Source organism: Sapajus apella, unplaced genomic scaffold (genome assembly GCF_009761245.1).
Source record: "Sapajus apella isolate SASKATOON/1434 unplaced genomic scaffold, GSC_monkey_1.0 scaffold48, whole genome shotgun sequence".
Taxonomy (NCBI): Eukaryota; Metazoa; Chordata; class Mammalia; order Primates; family Cebidae; genus Sapajus; species Sapajus apella.
In genome coordinates, this window is record NW_022436988.1 from 8,337,939 (window position 1) to 8,359,536 (window position 21,598).

Genomic DNA, 21,598 nt, shown 5'->3' on the forward strand with positions numbered 1-21,598 from the left:
TATTGGATAGAAGTAAAGAATGGCTGTGGGCTCTCTCTGAATTACTGCCGCTGTTGTTGACTTTATTGATGATGGAGAAGCCCAGTGGTAATACCAGGAGACTGACTGGCTATGAGGGCAGCAGCTGTAGGAATTAGGTAGGACTCCACAGGGCCCAGAATTCGCAGGGCTCCATGATTCAGAATGTTCACATCACCCCTGGGCTCCAGGTTTGCATTTGAGTTCAGAGGTCCCCAGGTGGGATCTCAGCTGGGAGAGGGGTGATGCTCCCTCTCTTAATCCCTCCATCCCAGTCACCTGGAGGCCAGGGAGAAGGGTGTGGACAAAATATGTCTGGGCCTACACACTCTCACACGTACACACACAACACACTCAGTGGAGTCTAAGGCACATGCCCTCATGCGGTCACACTCCATACACATCTCCGCCACACACTTATATACACAGTGACACAAAATGACACGTACACCTGCTCTCACCTGCACACAGCCACTCACCAGGTGAAGGCTGAGACCCACCATAACTGCTCTGTGGCTTGGGGCGGGTGGGTCCTGCAAAGACAGGACAGAGAGGCCCTCCTGGTCCATCCCTGCCAGTCAACATGGGAAAGGGGTGAGTCACTCAAGGGTGGAAGAAAAGCCACCCTGTCAGGTTTTTGTCAACAGATTGCCATTAGCCACTCTGGGGGTGTTTCTGTGCGATGGTAGAAAGGCAAAGTCAGAATGACCCAATGTCTGGTAGGATGTCTTCTCATCTGCTTGGTTATATGACTGTCACCTCCACCAAAGCCACAAGAGGAAGGCAGGGCACTGGTGTGACAGCATCCAACGTGACAGGAGGAAAGAAGAACAGCGGGAGGGCAGGGAAGGAGGCAGGTGGTTGTGAGGCTTTGATTGCCACTCACTGAGTCCTCATTTTACACGTGAAAAGGGGAGCGCTCGGTAAAACCTGCATTGTACGTGAGATAAAGCAGGCATGGGAAATGACCGCTGTCTGTTTGGGAGCAAAAGGAAAGTAGCTCTTTTTCGGTTTGGTTTTGTTTTTTTTGTTTGTTTTTTGTTTTTTTGTTTTTTGAGACGGAGTTTCGCTCTTGTTACCCAGGCTGGAGTGCAATGGCGCGATCTCGGCTCACCGCAACCTCCGCTTCCCGGGTTCAGGCAATTCTCCTGCCCCAGCCTCCTGAGTAGCTGGGATTACAGGCACGCGCCACCATGCCCAGCTAATTTTTTGTAGTTTTAGTAGAGACGGGGTTTCACCATGTTGACCAGGATGGTCTCGATCTCTTGACCTCGTGATCCACCCGCCTTGGCCTCCCACAGTGCTGGGATTACAGGCTTGAGCCACCGCGCCTGGCCTTGTTTTTTCAGTGACAGATCCCAAGCTTCACTTTTCCCCTTGGCACAGTGAGTCTGGGGGTCTTGAGATTTTATTTTCCTTTCACAAAGTCTTAATCCCCAGTTTCTCAGAATGGGACCTTATTTAGAGAGAGAGCCTTTATGGAGGAAGCCAAGTTAAGACAAGGTCATTAGGGTGAGCCCTCATTTGAAATGACTTATAAGAAGAGGGAGGCCAGGCTCGGTGGCTCATGCCTGTAATCCCAGCACTTTGGGAGGCCGAGGTGGACGGATCACAAGGTCAGGAGTTCAAGACCAGCCTGACCAACATAATGAAACCCCATCTCTATTAAAAATACAAAAAAATTAGCTGATGTGGTGGCGGGCACCTGTAATCCCAGCTACTTGGGAGGCTGAGGCAAGGAGGTGGAGGTTGCAGTGAGCTGAGATCGTGCCCCTGCACTCTAGCCCAGGCAACAGAGCAGGACTCCATCTCAAACAAAAAAAAAAAAAAAAAAAAAAAAAAGGAGGGAAGAAGAAAGGAGGGAATGAGGACACAGACATATGTAGAGGGCATCTACAAGACAAGGAGAGAGGCCTAGACCTCCCACCACTCTGCTGACCGTAAGTGTTTGCAAGTGGAAGAGCAAACCCCACTTCTCCCCAAGGAGAAAGTGATGTGGGGATGGTGGAAGGCACAGATCTCTACCTAGGAAATGAACTCTTCAGAGCTTGACTTGTATGGACACAGCTTGGGCATGATGGACACTTGGAGGTCTGCAGAGTTGCACTGACCTCTAGGTGCAAAATGAGATGGGCTCAAATGACTGTGACCATTCCACAGTCAGGGAGGTTCCAGTGAGGCTGCCTGGATTTCTGCGACTCGGGCGCTGACCCTCCCAGGGTTGCCTCTGCGCTGAGCTCTATGCTTTGCTGCCTGGGGCGCCATTTGTGCACTATTCATCACTTGCCGTCAGCCCAGACACGGAGCACAGGCCATTCTCTTGATTTCAAGACAAGACCCTTCACACTGGGATTTTGTTCACAACGAGGACATGTGGCAGGCCTTCCTGGAGAATTGACACGAAACAGGATGTTTACATCTCAGGTTCACAAAATGAAAAACCTGAAATTGAAAGAGGCTTATGCTTTTAAAAACCCTTTAGGTCAGGCACAGTGGTTCATACCTGTAATCCCAGCACTTTGATAGGCCTAGGCCAGTGGATCACCTGAGGTCAAGTGTTTAAGACCAGCCTGGCCAACATGGCAAGACCCTGTCTCTACTAAAAATACAAAAATTAGCCAGGCATGGTGGTGGGTGCCCTAATCCCAGCTACTCAGAAGGCTGAGGCAGGAGAATCGCTTGAACTTGGGAGGCAGAGGTTGCAGTGAGCTGAGATTGCGCCATTGCACTCCAGCCTGGGTGACAGAGAGAGACTCTGTCTCAAAACAAAACAAATCAAAACAAAAGCCCTTCAATCTTTCAGCCCGTTTAACAGGGCTCTGTTCCAAGCTGACGACTGCCCTGTCATTTCCATCCCTACTGTTCCTCATACCAACTCTTGACAACATGTAGAAGCCTGATTAATAGCTCCAGCCATCATACTTGGTGGTTAGAGAAGCCCCCACATATTTTTTAAACAGGCCTCATTACACTGTGAGCCCTTTCCAGCTTGAATGACTGCAGCTGGGATTGATGACACTTTATTCAATACAGCAGCATCTCTTTTCTGCTGTTAGTGATTGCTGACAAATCCAATTTATGTTTTTGTTTTTGTTTTTCGAGATGGAGTTTTACTCTGTCGCCCAGGCTGGAGTGCAGTGGTATGATCTTGGCTCACTGCAAACTCCACCTCCAGGATTCAAGTGATTCTCTTGGCTCAGCCTCCTGAGTAGCTGGGATTATAGGCACCTGCCACCACACCCAGATAGTTTTTGTATTTTTAGTAGAGACAGGGTTTTGCCATGTTGGCAAGGCTGGTCTCGAACTCCTGACCTCAAGAGATCCACCTGCTTCGGCCTCCCAAAGTGCTGGGATTACAGGCATGAGCCATGGTGCCTGGCCCTGAAAGCTTTTTAGATGCTCAGGACAAGTGCAGCTGATGAGAAGGATGAGACAGTCTCAGTACCCAGCTCGGGCAGCAGTATGGAGAGGAGAGGTGGGGAGGATGCTGCTGGGCTGGGAAGACCTCTCCAGAAACCACTGCCACGATCCAGCCATAGGTGAGGTCCTGACCTGTTGATGAGCTGTCACCGACGGGGCAACCCCCAAATGTCTGGTTTTGGAGATACATCCAAGTCTTCTTTCAAATTAAAAAATAATAATTTTTTAGACAGTGTCTCACTTTGTCACCCAGGCTGAAGTGCTGTGGTGGGTGATCATAACTCACTGCAGCCTTGAACTGTCAGGCTCAAATGATCCTCCTACTCAGCCTCCCAAGCAGCTGGGACCACAGGCATGCACCGTCACTCCCAGCTAATGTTTTATCTTTTGCAGACACAGGGTTCCACCATGTTGCCCAGGTCAGTCTAGAACTCCTGAGCTTAGGCGATCCTCCTGCCTCAGCCTCCCACAGCGCTGGGATGACAGGCATAAGCCACCTTGCCCAGCCTACACACATTCAAGTCCCATTTGTTTTTGTTTGTTTATGTTTTAGATGGAGTTCCATTCTGTCACCCAGGCTGGAGTGACAGAATGACTGTTCAAGGTAGAGAGTGGCATGACTGTTTCACAAATAAGGAAGTGACACTTGCAGAGGTTAAGCAACTCTGCCAGGGTTTCCCAACTAGTTCAGGGTCATCACGTCTTTCTGCATTCAAAGCTCACACCCCCTCTGCTGTCATGCTGTTCTGTGGTCTGCGATGGCGGAGACTGAAAGAAGAAGAAAATCTAAGGAGCATCTCTAGGGTAGAGCTGACTAAGCTGGCTATTAATCAGCTGTGGGGGCTGAAGGAGAGGACAGCATTGAAGAATATGCCAATGGTAGGCTGGGTGGTGAAGCTGCTGGTTAGAATTGCCACCTGACCTTCTGATTCTCTGAAGAGATTCAAGTTGGTTCTGCTGATTGAATGCTGTGTTAATTTCCAGCTGCTGTAACAAATTAACACGAACTCTGTGGCTTAGAACTGCAGAAATTCATCATCTCATTGATGCTTCTGAAGACCAGAGTCTGGCATGGTCTTACTGGTTAAAATCCAGGTGTAGAGTTGCATTTCTTTAGAGCAGTGGGGTCCCCAACCTTTTTGGCACTAGGAACCAGTTTCGTGGAAGACAATTTTTCCACAGACCAGGAGTGGGGTGAGGATGGTTTGGGATGATTCGAGAGCATTACACTTACTGTGTGCTTTATTTCTATGATCATTACGTTGTAATATATCATGAAATAATTACACACTGCACCATAATGTCAGTCAGTGGGAGCCCTGACCTTGTTTTCCTGCAATGGTCCCATGTGGGGGCAATGGGAGACAGTGACAGATCATTAGGCATTAGATTCTCATAAAGTGTGCAGTGTAGGTCCCTCACACACGCAGTTCACAATAGGGTTCACACTTCTGTGAGAATCAAATGCTGCCACTGATCTGGAGGTGGAGGTCAGGTGGCAATTCTAACAAGGGGGAGCGGCGGTCAATACAGGCGAGGTCCTGACCTCTTGATGAGCTGTCACTGAGAGAGCAAGCCCCAAATGCTTCGCTTGCTCGCCCACCGCTGACCTCCCGCTGTAAGGCCAGGTTCTTAACAGGCCATGGACCAGTGCCAGTCTGTGATCTGGGGTTGGGGGACCCTATTCTGCAGGCTGTAGGAGAGAATCTGTTTCCTTGCATTTTCCAGCTTCTAGAAGCCATCTGCTTTCCTTGGCCTGTGGCCCCTTCCTCCTCTTCAAAGCCAGCAACAGACCATCTTCCAATCGGACTCTGCTTCAACCCTCTTTCACTTAGAATATCCAGGGAGGTGATTCAGGATACCCTTCCTGTCTCAAGGTCCTTACCTTCATCACATCTGCAGAGTGCCTCCGGCCATGTTTGGGGGACATACTGGCAGGTTCTGTGTATGAGGATGCTAACATCTATGGGGGACAGTATTCTACCAACCACGAATGCCAAGTTCAAGAAAGCTAAAATAGCTTCAGGGGGAGAAGGCCCAAGGTGTGAGGAGGCAGCGTCTGCCTAGGGAGGTAGACCTGATTCTCCTGGTCTCCTGCAGAGACCCCCCAGCCTGGGCCTGAAGCTCTGAGGCCAAGAGACAGTCAAGAGAGGCTTCCCCAGTGAGTCTCTGCCCTTGTATCCACTTCTCCGTGATCAAGAAACCTGTGTCATTGCCAAGGAAATAGCCTGCCTGAACACAGCCTAGCTGGAGTCAATCATCGGAGGCAGGAGCAGCGTTTGATTAGGCTCACCTCTCACCTGTTCAGCTTGCATCAATCCTTTGCTAGCTTTTCCACATCCAATCCCCCACTAGAAGAAAACTCAGGGTGGGAGAATGTGGGAAGCAGAAAAGTCCCTCTTTAAAATTTCCTTTCTTGTTAAAGGATAAATTTGCTAGTAACTCTGTGTTAAGCCCTATCCTATGTAGCTGTTAGACGTGCCATGCTTACAGGCACGTAGTACATTATATGTCCTTGTACTTTAACCAAGACATCTGTGCTGGACGAGCTCACAGGCATGTCCCAGCTCGCCATTACTTTTACCTGTTTAGAAAAGTTTTAAGTTGTTAGCCAATTGGGTTTTAGTTTAGATTGTGAGGTCTGGCTACAGCCAATGGAGATCAGACACAGCAGGAAGGACAACCCCAAATGCATAAGAGATAAACATGTCTGCTTTTCCTTTGTTCATTATACTCTCGTGGCAAGATGGCTAGCAAGAGTACCCTTCTTGCAGTCCAGGAAGTAAGAATTGCTTGCTGAAAGATCCTTTGTCTCCGTGCTGATTTTTCTTTGTGGCATCGAGCATCTGTTTCCAACAGAGAGGAAGTGCATTCAGTTCTGCAATGAAGGAATTTGGGGTGGAGACCTCCAGCATGTCTTTATAAATGGCGGGCTAGCTAAGGGGAGTCTGAGCTACAAATATGGATTTGGGAGTCATCAGGAAACAAGTCATCATTAAAGCCATGGAAATGGAGAGACTCCCTCCATGGAGGCTTGTAAGGTGAGACAAGATGAAGGCAGGAGAGGGAACCCTGGGTACCCCCTCAGAGTGCTGAAGCCAGCTCACACTGGCTCACAGGAGCTGGTTTGGGACACCTTTTCCCAGCTCTGCGTCCAGGGACATCACATGGATAGCCTGACATCTGCCACTGTGGGAGTATTTACACTACAGAATTTGGCAAATATTAAAACCAGAGGTTTTTTTTTTTTTTTCTTTTTCTTTTTTATCGAGACAAGCGTCTCAATCTGTTGCCCAGGCTGGAGTGCGGTCCTGAGATCTCAGCTTATTGCAGCCTCCGCCTCCTAGATTCAAGTGATTTTTCTGCCTCAGCCTCCCACGTAGCTGGGACTACAGGTGACTGCCACCATGCCCAGCTAATTTTTGTGTTTTTGGTAGAGACGGGGTTTCACCGTGTTGGCCAGGCTGATCTTGAACTCCTGATCTCAGGTGATCTGCCTCCCTTGGCCTCCCAAAGTGTGGGATTACAGGTATGAGCCACTGCACTCAGCCTGAATACCAGATATTTTTTCCCCCAGAGGGCTGGTTGTTAAATATTTGGCTCCGATGAGAATAGCATGGAAAGGACAAGGAAGGAAGGTTGTAGGAGACCATGGTGTCACATGCTAATCAGGTCTAGAAGCTGGTGGGGCTGGACTGAGGGGGAGGTGGGGATGAGGAATTGGGTGAGCTAGAGACACATCTGGGACTCTCATTCAGTCCCTGAACCTCAAACTGGCTCAGACAACAGGAGCTGTATCTTGGGATTCTGTTTTCCAGGCTGTTTCTCCATCCATAGCCAAGAGTCCGTGAGAGGCCCAGAGCACGGGTCCGTGAGTGTGCAGTGCCATTATCAGCAAAGATGGGAGACCTACGTCAAATGGTGGTGTCGAGGGGCGCACTGGGATTCATGCACTATCCTCATTCAAACCAGAGGGTCAGAGCAAGAAGAGAAGAGGGGCCGTGTGGTCATCAAGGACAATCAGAGAGACCACGTGTTCACTGTGACTATGGGGGGGCTCAGGCGAAACGACACAGACATTTACTGGTGTGGGATTAAGAGACGAGGAACTGACCTTGGGACTCAAGTGAAAGTGATCGTTGACCCAGGTAAGAACTTTCTCATCTACATGAGGAGGCCCTAGAGCTCAGGACTGGAAAAGTCAGTGCTCTTACCTAGGAGCCTAAGAGAGAGACAGATAGACAGACAGATGACAGATGGAAGGACTGGGAGGGAGGTGAGAGAAACGAAGGGAGAGTGGCAGCCAGCATCGCTCTGCTGTCTCAGTCCCTGAGGTCTCCCCAAGAAATCCAGGTGTCGTGTGGCAGGGCTGGAAGGGTTTGGAATGGGAGTGGGAGTGTGGACCTCAGCTTTGGTGACTCGTGGCCCAGCCCTGCTTATGACATGGGAGGTGGAGGACCTAGAGCAGCCCAGAGGGTCCTAGTTTGAGTCCCAAGAACTGCACCAACCCAGAGTAGCCCTGGGCATCTTACAATGCCCTCTTCTCTGGGTCCCAAGCCACTGGTCTGCTACTTTATCTGGCTGTGTAAGATGAGCATGGGGTAAGGAAGCTCATGGAGGTGCATGAATGACAGTGGACTCTTTAAAGCAAAAAGATGGCTTCAATCATGGGCAACGTCAGGGATCTCTCTGGCTGCCCTGGTGTCTCCTCCATGCCTCGGACTCCACTCACAGAATCTGGGGTCTTCCTGCTGTTGTTGGAGTCTGGGAAACAGCCCTCCAGCCGCACTTCCACCCACACACCCATGCTCAGTCCTTTGTCAGCTCAGTGTCCACTTGGGTCCCTTTGGTGGTGATATGCAAATAGACAATGGTGGCATTAGAACAAGCCTGTGTACTGTTGGGGTTGGTACCAAAGAGGCACATGGACACAGTGGCTGCATCTGGGTAAAGAGGAGTCCAGGAAGAGTCAACCAAGACTTCCTCAGGGCTGCCAAGTAGAGGAGGGCTAGAAGATCTACAGGGGCAGAGAGGGGATCGAGCAAGACATGCAGGCAGTACAGAGAGACAAAAAACCACGGCCAGTGTGGAGCTTTAGGGAGAGAGACATTCAGGAGTCTCAGGTCGGGGACTTACAGGGGCATCAGCCTGTAAGACGATCAGGGGCTTCTCAGCAACTGTTGTGACCAGAATTATCTGCAGCTCAGACAGGAGCCTACCTAGCATGGCCATACCCTGGGCTGTTTTGTTGTTGTTGTTTGTGTTTTGTTTTGAGACAGGGTCTCACTCTGTAGCCCGGGCTGGAGTGCAGTGACCTTGACTCACTGCAGCCTCGACCACCTGGGCTCAGTGGATCTTTCCACTTCAGCTTCCTTAGTAGCTGGGACTGCAGGTGCACATGACCATGCCTGGTTCATTTTCTATTTTTTGTAGAGATGGGGTTTCACCATGTTGCCCAGGCTGGTTTCGAACTCCTGGCCTCAAGCGATCTGCCTGCCTTGGTCTTCCAAAGTGCTGGGATTACAGGTGTGAACCACTGCGCCTGGCCAGCCTGGGACTTTTGGGAAGAATTTGCTGGGGCCGAGGACAGAAGTAAAAGATCACTGGTGGGTCATGGATACTCAGTGCTGGGCTGGCCTCAGAGGCCCCCGGCTGAACTGTCCCCAACAAATTGCTTACATAGTTGCTCCTAAGAATGTTCCATTCCTCACAGTTGCTGTTTACCATTTAACTGGAGTGTACCCTTTTCTTCATGAGCCTTCTGGAGTCCCCTTTCTCTTTTCTGGACTACCCCAATTTCTAAACAGCCCATTTCCAGAATATTCTCTCCTTAAGTCCTGCTCAGGCACCACTCCAGTGGAAAAGACCTGAGATTTATTTCCCCATCCAATAGTCCCACTTATAGGATAGGTGGAAAGAGAGTATGAAAAAGTCTCTCTCTCTCCCAGAATACATTACAGTGCTTACTCCTATTTAATTTTTAATTGTTCTTGCCACACCTGAAAATGATGGGAAAAAAAATGTCTCTGTGTTGAGATTGAGGTGACTCAGTAGTAGTTTGAGGGGCTGTAGCAGGAGAGGAAACTCCTCCTACTACAGGGCAAAGGGTCTTCTGGTGAGGGCTGGCAGGGTCGGGTGACTTTGTGACCCCTGCATGAGCTCCTAGCTGTGCCAATAACCCGCAGCTGACTTTGCCTGTGTCTAGTGGGAGCAGCTTCTACACCAGCAAGCTCGTCTTCCAAATTGACTACCAACAGGAATATGGGGGTGTTCATCAGCTCCCACAAGAGGTGAGTCATGTGGGACCCCTACCGGGGGTCCCTGCCCCTACCTGGGGTCCCTCCTAAGGGGAAGCCAAGCCTGGGAACTCCTCCTGCCTGTTACCAAATGCCAGCAGCTGCTCTAGCCAGAGTCAAGGCCCCAAGCCAACCCTCCATCTCTCTCCTGCCCTCATTACTGCAGTCCACCATTTCCCTACTATAGCTCTCACCAGAAAACCGCTCTGCAGAGCCCTTCTTGGTGAGCATCATCCGTCCAGTCAATCGGTCAACCTTGCATTGGTGGCCTCATGGGTGCCAGGGGGAGATAAGAAACCACCCTCCATGGTGCAAGACATCAAGAGACACAGAGCAGGAAGGGTGATTTACCAACCTGGAGCTGCATTAGCAGGAACAGAGGCAGGAAAAACAACCTGTATTTGGTGACCTCTGGTGGTTCTGTTGAGCTGAGACATACTTTGAGCAAAAAGGGTCCCAGAAGGTGACATTAGAAAGGTGACATTTGCTCTGTGCAGAACCAGCCAAGGTGACTGTCAGAGGAGCTCTTGAGATTGAACCAAGGAGGAGATTTATGGGGATCTTTAGAATGAAGCTGCCTGGCCCAGGGTCACAGGCTTTGGCTGGTGGCTCACAGGGTCAGGGGAGGGGAGTGATGTGGCCTTGGGAGGCCCAGGGCTCTGACCACTGTGTCCCCTTCCCCAGGACCCACTACGTGCTCCTGGTATTTGTGAAGGTGCCCATCTTGCTTATCTTGGTCGGTGCAATCCTCTGGTTGAAGGGGTCTCAGAGGGTCCCTGAGAAGCCATGGGAACAACCTATCTATATGAACTTGTCCTCTAAACATCCGAACAAAGACATGGCTGCTTAGAGAGATGGATCTGCAGAGCCTTCCTGCCCTGGACTGCATTTCCAGAAGAGACCTGGACTGTGGAAGAAACATCTCTGAGTCCTTGGGATGCAGCCACTGAGATGGGGCCCTGGGCCTCCACCCTGGCCTTGGAGCTGGTGGGTACCTCCCTGTTCTGCACAGCTTAGGGACTTAGCTGGGGCCTCTCCTGAGCCCCCATCGCCTCCTGGAGTGTCAGCACCTGCTTTCTTGGTCAGGAGCTGTAGAGATGGAGCTCAAGCAGTAGGCGACTGTGTCCCTACTGCTGGAATAACTTGGGCACAGAGCCTGGGGCCAAAATACAGAGAGAGGTTGGAGGAGACTCCCCAGCCCTAGACTTCCATCATTCCAGAGCCCAGCTCAACACCGTCTTTGCCTGAGAGACTGACAGATCCGTTTTTAAAAAATATTTTTCCTGGTAAAGTTGGGTTTTGATGACTTGTGTTCATAGGAAAACTGACTGATCCCACACACAAGGAGGGTGATTCTGGGCTGAGTTCCTGGTTCTGGGGCACGAAGGGCTGGACGGACCCTCTCCCTTGGGAAGACATGACTCTGAGCCCACAGGGCTGAGGAGGCAATGGGAGCCTCCCTGGCCCACGCTAATACTTAGCTTCCTCCTTCTCCCTCCTCCTCCTCCTGGCCCCACAAGCTCCCTGGCCACTCCCCCATCTCCCAGGGGCTGTAGCCTGGGAGCCTCCTCAGCACGACAGCTCGGGCCTCCTCCCCAAAGAGGCTCTTGGGCCTCGAGAACCACCTCTAGGTGGGGAGGGCAGTAATGAAAACTGTCGCAGGAAATGGCGCCCTCCCTTTTCAGTGATGTTGAAATCACGTTACTAATGGAAAGTGTCCTAGGGAAGTGGTGCTGTCTCCTCACGTGCCTCACCCACTGCAATGACACCCTCGAATAGGGTCACTTTGGCTGTATGGGTGACGGACTCTCACACCAAAGGGACCTTCACTTCTTAGGAAGAGAACCAGCCCCATGTGAGACTTGCTCCCGCCCCCAGCTGCCCACACACAGACACACCACACATGTTGGGAATGCTGCCCTTTGGACACCCATGAGGATGCCTCCATCCTGCCCTTGGTTCTAATAGGGATCCCTGACTGCCAGCAGTGGATAAAGGAGAGGGGGCCCTTTGGTCCTTAGCATGGCACCTGGAGCCTCCACTTCCCATTGAGACTCTATAATCGCCTCTTGTTGTCCTTCATCCAAAGGGAAACTTTCTCTGATTTTGAACTGAATTTAGGACTCTGGACATGATGGGCCTAAAAATTCCATAATGGCCAGAGAGGAGACTTCAAGCCAGGCTAAGACCCCCTCAGTCATTCTGTGGGGACTGAGACCCACAGTCCACCAGCCCCAGGGCCCTGCCTTCTGGAATGCTTTCCTGGATTCAGCCTCCTGAAGATCCAGCCAGACCCAGGAAGGATGCCACTGCTCTGCCAATGAATCCCTCAATCTTCTTGGAGCTAGCTGGGTTATTATTCTTGTGGGTCCATCAACAAGAATCCACTGAAGCAGAGTAGGCATTTGTTGTCGTCTGCCCAACTACCAGCCACCACACACGCCCTCGCACCAGCACCCCATGTACACATTTCTAGGAAACATCCCTTGGGGTTCCAATGCTAGCTGACAAGCAAGGCTTGCCTAATATGCCCTTTCTCTAGGGTAGGGAAAAAGACGGAAAGTCAATAAATGAGCTGCTAGTGCTGGCATTGCATTTTCCAGCCAATGCATTTCAATCAGGAGCCTGGAGCCAAGCCCTCATGCCCTTAAATAGCCATGGACCATGAGGATTTGTCATATGCTGATTTTCACACTTATGGAACCAAAAGTTAGTGACAGGCCGGGCATGGTGGCTCCCGCCTGTAATCTCAGCACTTTGGGAGGCTGAGACAGTTGGATCACCTGAGGTCAGGAGTTCAAGACCAGCCTAGCCAACACGGTGAAACCTCCGTATCTACTAAAAATACAACAATTAGCTGGGTGTGGTGGCACACACCTGTAGTCCCAGCTACTTGGGAGGCTGAGGCAAGAGGATCACTTGAACCCGAGAGGCGGAGGTTGCAGTGAGCTGAGATCGTGCCACTGCACTCCAGCCTGGGTGACAGAATGAGACTCCACCTCAAAAAAAAAAAAAAAAGATAGTGGGCAGCTGTGGCTCTCTTGCTCTTTGAAGAGAAAAGCACAACTTCTTCTTCCCTGTGGGGCCCTTCCCACAGGCTTTTACTTCTGAACAACTGCACAGCCACAGAGGAAGTTCAGAGCCCAGGGCAGCTGGCCAGGGGCAGTAAAGAGATAGCAGTGGGAAGGCTCTCACAAGGGACATGGGTTCCTTCTTCTTCCCCTTTTTAAAAATTGTGGTTAAAAATGAACAAAGAAAAAACACCTAACATGAAATCTGCCCTCTTAACAAACTCTTAGATGTGCAGAACAATATTCCTGATTATATGCACATTGCTGTACAACAGAATTCTAGAACTTTTTCACCTTGCATGACTAAACCATGCCCATTGAACAACAACTTCCCCCTCTCACTCCTCCCCCAGCCCCCAGCTACCACTATTTTACTTTTTGTTTCTGTAAGTTTGATTAGTTTAGCTACATCATGTAACAGAACCATGCAGTCTTCATCCTCCTGTGTCTGTCTTATTTTGGTTACTATAATGTCCTCAGGATGCATCCATGTTGTTGAATATGGCAGGATTTCCTTCTTTGTTAAGGTTGAATAAAATTATAGTCCACTGTAGGATAAATAATGTGTGGCATATATACATAGTGGAATACTATTTAGCCATAAAAAGGAACAAATTCGGCCGGGCATGGTGGCTCATGACTATAATCCCAGCATTTTCAGAGGCTGAGGCAGATGGATTATGAGATCAAGAGATTGAGATCATCCTGGCCAACATGGGGAAACCCTGTCTCTACCAAAAATACAAAAATTAGCTGGGCCTGGTGGCTTGTGCCTGTAGTCCCAGCTACTTGGGAGGCTGAGGCAGGAGAATTTTTTGAACCTGGGAGGCAGAGGTTGCAGTGAGCTGAGATCGCACCACTGCACTCCAGCCTGGTGACAGAGCAAGGCTCTGTCTCAAAGAAGAAGAAGAAGAAGAAGAAAAAGAACAAAACTCTATAATTCTATTGCTTGCAGCAGCATGGATGAGCTTAGAGGATGTTCTGTGAAGTGAAGTAAGTCAGGCACAGAAAGAGAAACACTGCATATTCTCAAGTTGACCTCAAGACATAGAGAGTAGAGCAGTGATTATTAGATGTAGGGAAGCATGTTGAGGGTTAGGGGATAGCCAGAGATGTGTTAACAGATTCAAAAGTACAGCTGGATAGGTGGAATAAATCCTTGTGTTCTATAGCACTAGAGGATGTCTATAATTGTCAACAATTTATTGTATATTTTCGAATAGCTAAAAGAGTAGATTTTGAATGTTTCCAACACAAAGAAAAGTGAGGTGATGGCTGAGCTAATTACCCTTCTTTGATCATTACACATTATATACATGTATCGAAATATCACAATGTAGCCCATAAATACGTCTGATTATGCATCAATTAAAAATAGTAATAATTTTTAAAAAGAAAAGAAATAGAAGAAAAAACTGTGTTCTCACCCTGCTTTCAGGCACATTATAAAATATTTTTTTCTCATCCCCTTCCTAAAATATTATTCCATTGTGTATTAGCCTGTTTTCATGCTGCTCATAAAGACATACCTGAGCCTGGGCAATTTACAAAAGAAAGAATTTTATTGGACTTACAGTTCTACAGGGCTGGGGAGGCCTTATAATCATGGTGGACAGCAAGGAGGAGCAAGTCACATCTTGCATGGATGGCAGCAGGCAAGGAGAGAGCTTGTGCAGGGAGACTCCCGTTTATAAAACCATCAGATCTCGTGAGACCCATTCACTATCACGAGAACAGCAAGGGAAAGACCCGCCCCCATGATTCAGTCATCTACCACCAGGTCCCTCCTACAACATGTGGAATTAAGGGAACCATAGATGAGATTTGGGTGGGGACACAGAGCCAAACCATGTCACATTGCATGTACATATCATGCTTTCTTTATCCATTCATCCACTGATGGACATTTAGGTTGTTTCCATCGCTTGGATATTGTGAATAATGCTGCTTCCAGTGAACACGGGCATGCAGATACCACTGTGTGATGCTGCTTTCAGTTCTTCCGGATAAATACCAGAAGTGGGGCTACTGGATCACGTGACAGTTCTATTTTTATTTTTTTTTAGAAACATCTATACTGTTTCCCATAATAGTAGCTGCACCATTTTATCCTCCCACCAACAGTGCACGAGGGTTCTAGTTTCTCCACATTCTCACCAGCATTTGTTGTTTTCTATTGTTTTTCTACATGTATGTGTATATATACATATGTGTATACATACATACATACATATGTATACATACATATATACATATTCACACCTGTTAGAATAGCCATTGTGTGTACATATATGTATACATATGTGTATTTATGTATATACATGTATATACGTATATATGTGTATATACACATATGTATGCATATATGTACACACACACAATGGCTATTCTAACAGGTATGAAGTGATATCCCATTGTGGTTTTAATTTGCATTTTCCTGATAATGGGTGATGTTAACAGCATTTCATGTATTTGTTGGCCATTTGTAAATTTCCTCTGGAGAAATGTCAAGTCCTTTGCCCGTTTCTTAATCGGGCTTTCTTTTTTTCTTGTAGAGTTGAAGGAGTTCTCTCTATATTTGGCATATAATTCCTTATCAGATATGCAATTTGCAAATAAAAAATCCCATTGTGCGAGCTGCCTTTTATTCTGTTGATATTGTCACTTGGTGCACAAATTTTAAGGTTTTAGCCAGGCACGGTGGTTTGCACCTGTAATCCTGGATCATTTGAACTCAGGAGTTTGAGGCTGCGATGCACCATGATCACGCCTGTAAACAGCCACTGCATTTCAGCCTGGGCAGCATAGCAAGACCCCCATACCTAAAAAAAAAAGATATTGGTCAAAAATACATATTTTAAATTTTCATGAAGCTCCGTGTGTCTGTTTTGTTGCTGTTGTCTGTGCCTTCAGCATCATGTCTATGAAATCATGGCAAATCCAATGCTGTGAAATGGTTGCCTTGTGTTTTCTTCTAAGAGTTTTGTGGTTTTAGATCTTACATTGAGGTCTTTGATCCATTTTAGTTAATTTTTGTCTATGGTATGAGGGAAGGTTCCAATGTCATTCTTTTGCAGATGGATTTCCAGTTTTTTAATTATTACTATTTTTAAAAAAAACATTTCCCTTACTCACAAGTAGGTAGCTTCTAGTCCAAGATTTTATCTGGGAGGTAGCGCCTTTGAGTATTCTGACCGTAAGTGGAGTCTCAGGCACGGTGCCCCACTTGGGGTGGTCTAACCCCATTGTTCCCCTGAACCCTGCAGTCCATCCTCTAAATACTGGCCTCTCTGTAAGGCCATTTGGCTCCAGGCAGCCACTGCTTCATCTCTGGTTTCACTGTCAACTGCTCGTTTGAGGCTTTTGGTTGGTTTGTTTGGCCTTGGCAGTGTCCTTGGGGTTGGTTGATGCAAGTTCCTTCTTGCTCTCTGGTCACGGCCTCAGCACTGTCTTCATTCTAAGGCTGGTTCTCTTCCTGGCCCCCAGGAAGTAGGCAGCAGACAGAGATCACACCCAGACACCAGACATAAGGGCATCTGAGGAAGAAAGCCAGACCACTCCTCCCAGATGTTTCCCAGAGCCCTCACCCCCATCACGTCCCCTCAATGTCTCATTGGGTACTTCAGACTCTGGTGACCACCCTTAGCTTAATCACTGACAAGGTGATTGGGACCACCTTGCAGCTGGGACCATCCTCCCCTGATTCACATGTGGAAGGGTGGATGCCCAGACCTGGTGGTGGCTCCATCCTGGAGTGGAGTTGGGTAGGAGACGACCAAAACACCTGCCGCAGAAGTCTTGCTGGACCCCTCTCTGTTCTAAGCCTCCTCTTGGGTCTTTCTGGACCCCTATGCCTCTGTCTCTGTGAATACAACAAGCTCCTGCCCTCACACCCACTCCTGAGGCAGGTTGGAGGGGTCTCTGTGGGCTGTAGCGTCAGGAACTTGACCCTTTCTCTCCCTCCCCACCGGCAACTTTCTTTCTGCAAACAGAAGGCTCCAGGAGGACACAGCCTCCTCACAGCTGAAGTTCTGTGCAAGCCAGCATCCCTCACCATCATCCTTTTGTCTCAGGACAAACCCAGGCAACAATGCCACTGGCAGAAAAAAAAAAAAAAAAAAGGTTCCGTGATGGTTAATACTGAATGTCAATTGATTGGATTGAAGGATACAGTCTTGTTCCCAGGCATGTCTGTGAGGGTGTTGCCAAGTGAGATAATGTGTAAGTCAGTGGACTGGGAGAGGCAGACCCACCCTCAATCTGGGTGGGCACCGTCCAGTCAGCTGCCAGCATGGCCAGAACAAAAGGAGGCAAAAGAACATGGAAAGGCTAGACTGAGTGAGTCTTCCGGCCTCTATCTTTCTCCCGTGCTGGATGCTTCCTGCCGTTGAACATTGGACTCCATGTTCTTCAGTTTCTGGACTCTTGGACTTACACCACTGATTTGTGGAGGTTCTTGGGCCTTCGGCCACACGTTGAAGGTTGCTCTGTCGGCTTCCCTGCTTTTGAGGTCTGGGGACTTGGACTGGCTTTCTGGTTCCTCAACTTGCAGACGGCCCATTGTGGGACTTTACCTTGTGACCGTGTGAGTCCATTTTCCTAATAAATTCCCCTTCATATATATATATATATATCTCTTATTAGTTCTGCCCCTCTAGAGAACCCTGACTAATACAGGTACTAAAGTTTATTCAGCTGCCAGTTTCTGTCCTTAATGTATGTTTGCCAGGGAACAACTGGCCCGCAAATACTCATGGGCTTTTCCTTGGTTCTCCTCCCTTACGTATTCACGAGTGGGTAGTTTCTAGTCCACCATTTTACCTGGGAGGTGGCGCCGTTGAATATTCTGGGTGTAAGTGGAGTCTCAGACACGGCTGGCTCCCCACTTTGGGTGGTGTCAAGGACACACCCAGGGAGAGAATGTCTAACCTCAGGGTATCCTCGGGGGCACCAGTCAAAGAGAGATGGGGCCACAGGCCTGAGAGCAGGAAGCTGCAGCATTCTCCAAGGCACGCTCAGGGTCTGCAGTCAGGAGGTCCCAGGTATGTGCGTGTAGAATCTAGGGTGACCCTTTGACAGAGATGCCTCGTCAAGCCTTTGTTTCAGAGACATTGCTCTTCATCCATTAATGATCGGCCATTTATCATGACGCAAGAGGAGGCAGAGAAAAGAGGGGGTTCCGGCAAGGCCAGAGCAGCCACAGATGGTGAACGATGCCACCCAATAAATATCTGGCTCCCAAGTTTATGCAGGAAGAAGGGGACGTTTTGTGTCTTCTGGGGTGTCCTTGGGTGATGTGTCCCTGTGGTGGCCCTTGGTGTGCGGTGATAAGCCACCTGTAGCAGTCAGCACTAGGAAACCCCAGTAGGGACTGTGTTACCAGCGTGGCAGAGAGCCAACAGCCTCTCCCTTGCTTGGTGAATAGGTGCTTCCCTGGCACCATATGTGTCTCCACCACCCATCACGTGACATCAATGTCCCAAAGATAAGCTGAACACTAAATTGATTCTGTAGAGCCAATATGGGAAGGAAAATCCACCTCTAATCATATCCTCCTCACCAAGCAGGAAAGACATGCATAAGCTTCACTGGAAAGTCTTATTTTAGGGCATGGTCCCGACCACAGAGAGAGAAAACAAGGGCCTTGGAGAGGAAAGGCAGCCAGCCAGAGGCAGGAGGGAGCTGTGGCCTGGAGTCCGGAGCAAAGGTGGGACATATGGGGGGAGAGGGGGACATTCCGTGGTTTATACATGCATTCTGCCAATTATGGAATCAAGATGGACTCACAGTCATTTTCCCATCACTGGTCCATCCACGCTCTAAACATTTTCTGCCACCATTCCCTGTCCTAATACTTGAAATTAAGACCTAGCTGGAGGGGTGAGGGGAAAACGCAGTTGAAAGAGAACCAGACTGGAGATGGTAGGGCTTCATAACAAGCCTCCAGACCGAGGTGGTGACCACAAGCCACGTGTGGCTCTTGGGCACCTGAACATGTCACCAGCTGTGTCAAGATGTGCTTTAAGTGTCAAATACATAGGAGGCTTTGAAGATATCATGAAAAAATAATTTAATTTAAAATATCTCCATTATCATTGAAATGACATTATTTTGAGTGCTTTGGGCTAAATCAAATCTACAATGGATATGAATTTTGCCTTTTTAAAGGTTTTTTTCATGTGGCTACTAGAAAATTTAAAATTACGCACTTGGGGGCCGGGCCCGGTGGCTCATGCCTGTAATCCCAGAACTTTGAGAGCCAAGGCAGGTGAATCATGAGGTCAGGAGTTCGAGACCAGCCTGGTCAATGTGGTGAAATCCCCTCTCTACTAAAAATACAAAAAATTAGCTGGGTGTGGTGGTGCATGCCTGTAATCCTAGCTACTCGGGAAGCTGAGGCAGGAGACCCACTTGAACCCAGGAGGCAGAGATTGCAGTGAGCCAAGATCACATCACTGCACTCCAGCCTGGTTGACAGAGCGAGATTCCATCTCAAAAAAAAAATTACACACATGACTGGCATTATATTTCTATCGGACTGTGCTGGGCTATTGACCACGTGGCATCAGGATTTTGCAGGAGCTGGAGGGAGGTTCATGAGGCTGCCTTCAATCCTACTCCCTTCCAGCCTCCTGGAACCAGAGGGGTCAGGGTGGAAGGGCCTGTCCTGCTCCTAAGTGGGGATATTTTGAGGGACATGACAGAGGCACAGCAACGCATAGCTGAGCACAGGCAGACTGGATGTCCACTGTGTGCTGGACACTGAGTGTGTTCTGGGGACAAAACATCATTCCTGTACTCAGAGAGCCCCCCCACACAAGCCAGCCTCTTTCCAGGGTCAAGTGCCACAAGTGTGTAACATAGAAGACAGATGCCCTGAGGTGGCTGCCGAGAGGCGATAGCCATCTGATTCCATGGTGACCAACAGAGACTTTGGGGGCAGAACATATCACCTGGGCATGGAAGGATAAGTAGGAGACGCTCCCATAGGGAAGGAGGAAGGGGCCTTCCAGACAGGGGGGTATGTACACCGCACAAGGACAAGAAAGAGCGTGGGTAAAGGGGCAGCTTCTCAGGATGGCAGGAGGCGGAGATGCAGGGCTAGATGAGATCAAAAGCATCAGATGCTGCGCCAAGAAAGATCAAGAGCTTCTGAGAATAAAATCAGGAGGGGTGCTCTAGCATCTTCCAGTCTTTTCTCTCCTGGGCAACTTTTTTGAGTCCTTTTGGGCTTTAAAAAAAATTTTTTTTTTTTTGAGACGGAGTCATGCTCTGTCACCCAGGCTGGAGTGCACTGGTGAGATCTCTGCTAACAGCATCCTCTGCCACCCAGGTTCAAGTGATTCTCATGCCTCAGCCTCCTGAGTAGCTGGGATTACAGGCACGCGCCTCCACACCTGGCTAATTTTTGTATTTTTAGTAGAGATGGGGTTTCATCATGTTGGCCAGCTGTTCTCGAACTCCTGACCTCAGGTGATCCTCTAACCTCGGCCTCCCAAAGTGCTGAAATTGCAGGTGTGAGCCACCCCACCCCGCCCAAAATACAATTGTTAAGCTTAAGAAAGAAAAGCAACCTGGGATCTGCACAGCATTTGTTAAGGCTGCTCCTAAGGCACCTGGCAGAGCCTGGGAGTGGATCCCCTTAGAACAGAAACTTCCAGGCCTGAATAATGAACGCCAAAGAGGCAACTGGCAGGCTCAGGGCATCTGGATTCTGGGCCTGGTTCTGTTGCGACCATCCCTCTCTGGTCCATTCTCTGATTTCCTTGCTCCTGTCCTCCTAACATCATGGGTATGTGAGCGCGGTAGACTTCTTGGCTTCGAACAGACCTCCGTTGTAAATTTCTAGAAGAGCACACGAGCACTCTGCGTGGCAGGCACCAACCGATGTCTGTTGGTGGTGACAGGGAGGAGGGGGAGAAGGAGGAGGCAGTTACGCAGCAGAAACCTTGTTATCTTGCTTACTTCCTCATCCCAGGGTGAGGACAGCACTTGGTGCCTACTAGACGGACAGTTAACAATAGATGCTAACTAAAGGAATGAGGAAATGACAAGAAGTGGGGGTGGTGGGAGTATGAGAGTGAGACCTGGCTCCGAGAGAAAGAGACAGCCCATTCAAACAAATTCAGCATTGGAGGATGGGTGGGGAGAAAGTTGAAAAAGACCCGTGGAATGTTTTCCAGGCCCAAAGGAATCGTGTCATGACCTGGCTTTTCTCTAATGAGGCAAAAAATGCTCAAAACCATTGGTTCTTCACTGGTGGTGATGTTGCCCCACATCTGGCAGTATCCAGAGACACAGCTGGTCGTCACAACTGATGTGTGTATGGGGATGGCTACTGGCATCTAGTAGGTAGAAGCTAGGGATTCTGTGAAGCATCTTCCAGTGCACAGAACAACAAAGAATGATCCCATATAAATGGCAGTAAAATCAAACATTGAGTTACCAGAAGAGCCAGAATTCTACTCCTAGGTATATACCCAGGAGAAATGAAAATATATGTCCACATGGCAATGTGCACAAGTGTGTATAGCAGCCAAGCGTGGTGGCTCACGCCTGTGGTCCCAGCACTTTGGGAGGTCAAGACAGGCGGATCACCTGAAGTAGGTAGTTTGAGACTGAGACCAGCCTGACCAATGTGGAGAAACCCCATCTCTACTAAAAATACAAAATTAGCTGGGCGTGGTGGCTCAATCCCAGCTACTCAGGAGGCTGAGGCAGGAGAATCACTTGAACCCAGGAGGTAGAGGTTGCGGTGAGCAAAGATTGTGCCACTGTACTCCAGACTGGGCA

The 21,598-nt window shown here is 49.0% G+C and overlaps 1 protein-coding gene across 1 annotated transcript in view; it reads left to right on the forward strand.

Annotated features, from left to right (window-relative positions):
* CD300LB (CD300 molecule like family member b) overlaps positions 1 to 12,570 on the forward strand; it is a 14,502-nt gene extending 1,932 nt beyond the window's left edge. The window contains exons 2-4 of the mRNA XM_032241824.1: positions 7,257 to 7,586; positions 9,644 to 9,728; positions 10,419 to 12,570. Of these exons, the coding sequence (XP_032097715.1) occupies positions 7,257 to 7,586; positions 9,644 to 9,728; positions 10,419 to 10,584 (581 nt within the window). The 3' untranslated portion in view covers positions 10,585 to 12,570. The remainder of the gene's footprint in view (positions 1 to 7,256; positions 7,587 to 9,643; positions 9,729 to 10,418) is intronic.
* Positions 12,571 to 21,598: the final 9,028 nt, after the last annotated feature.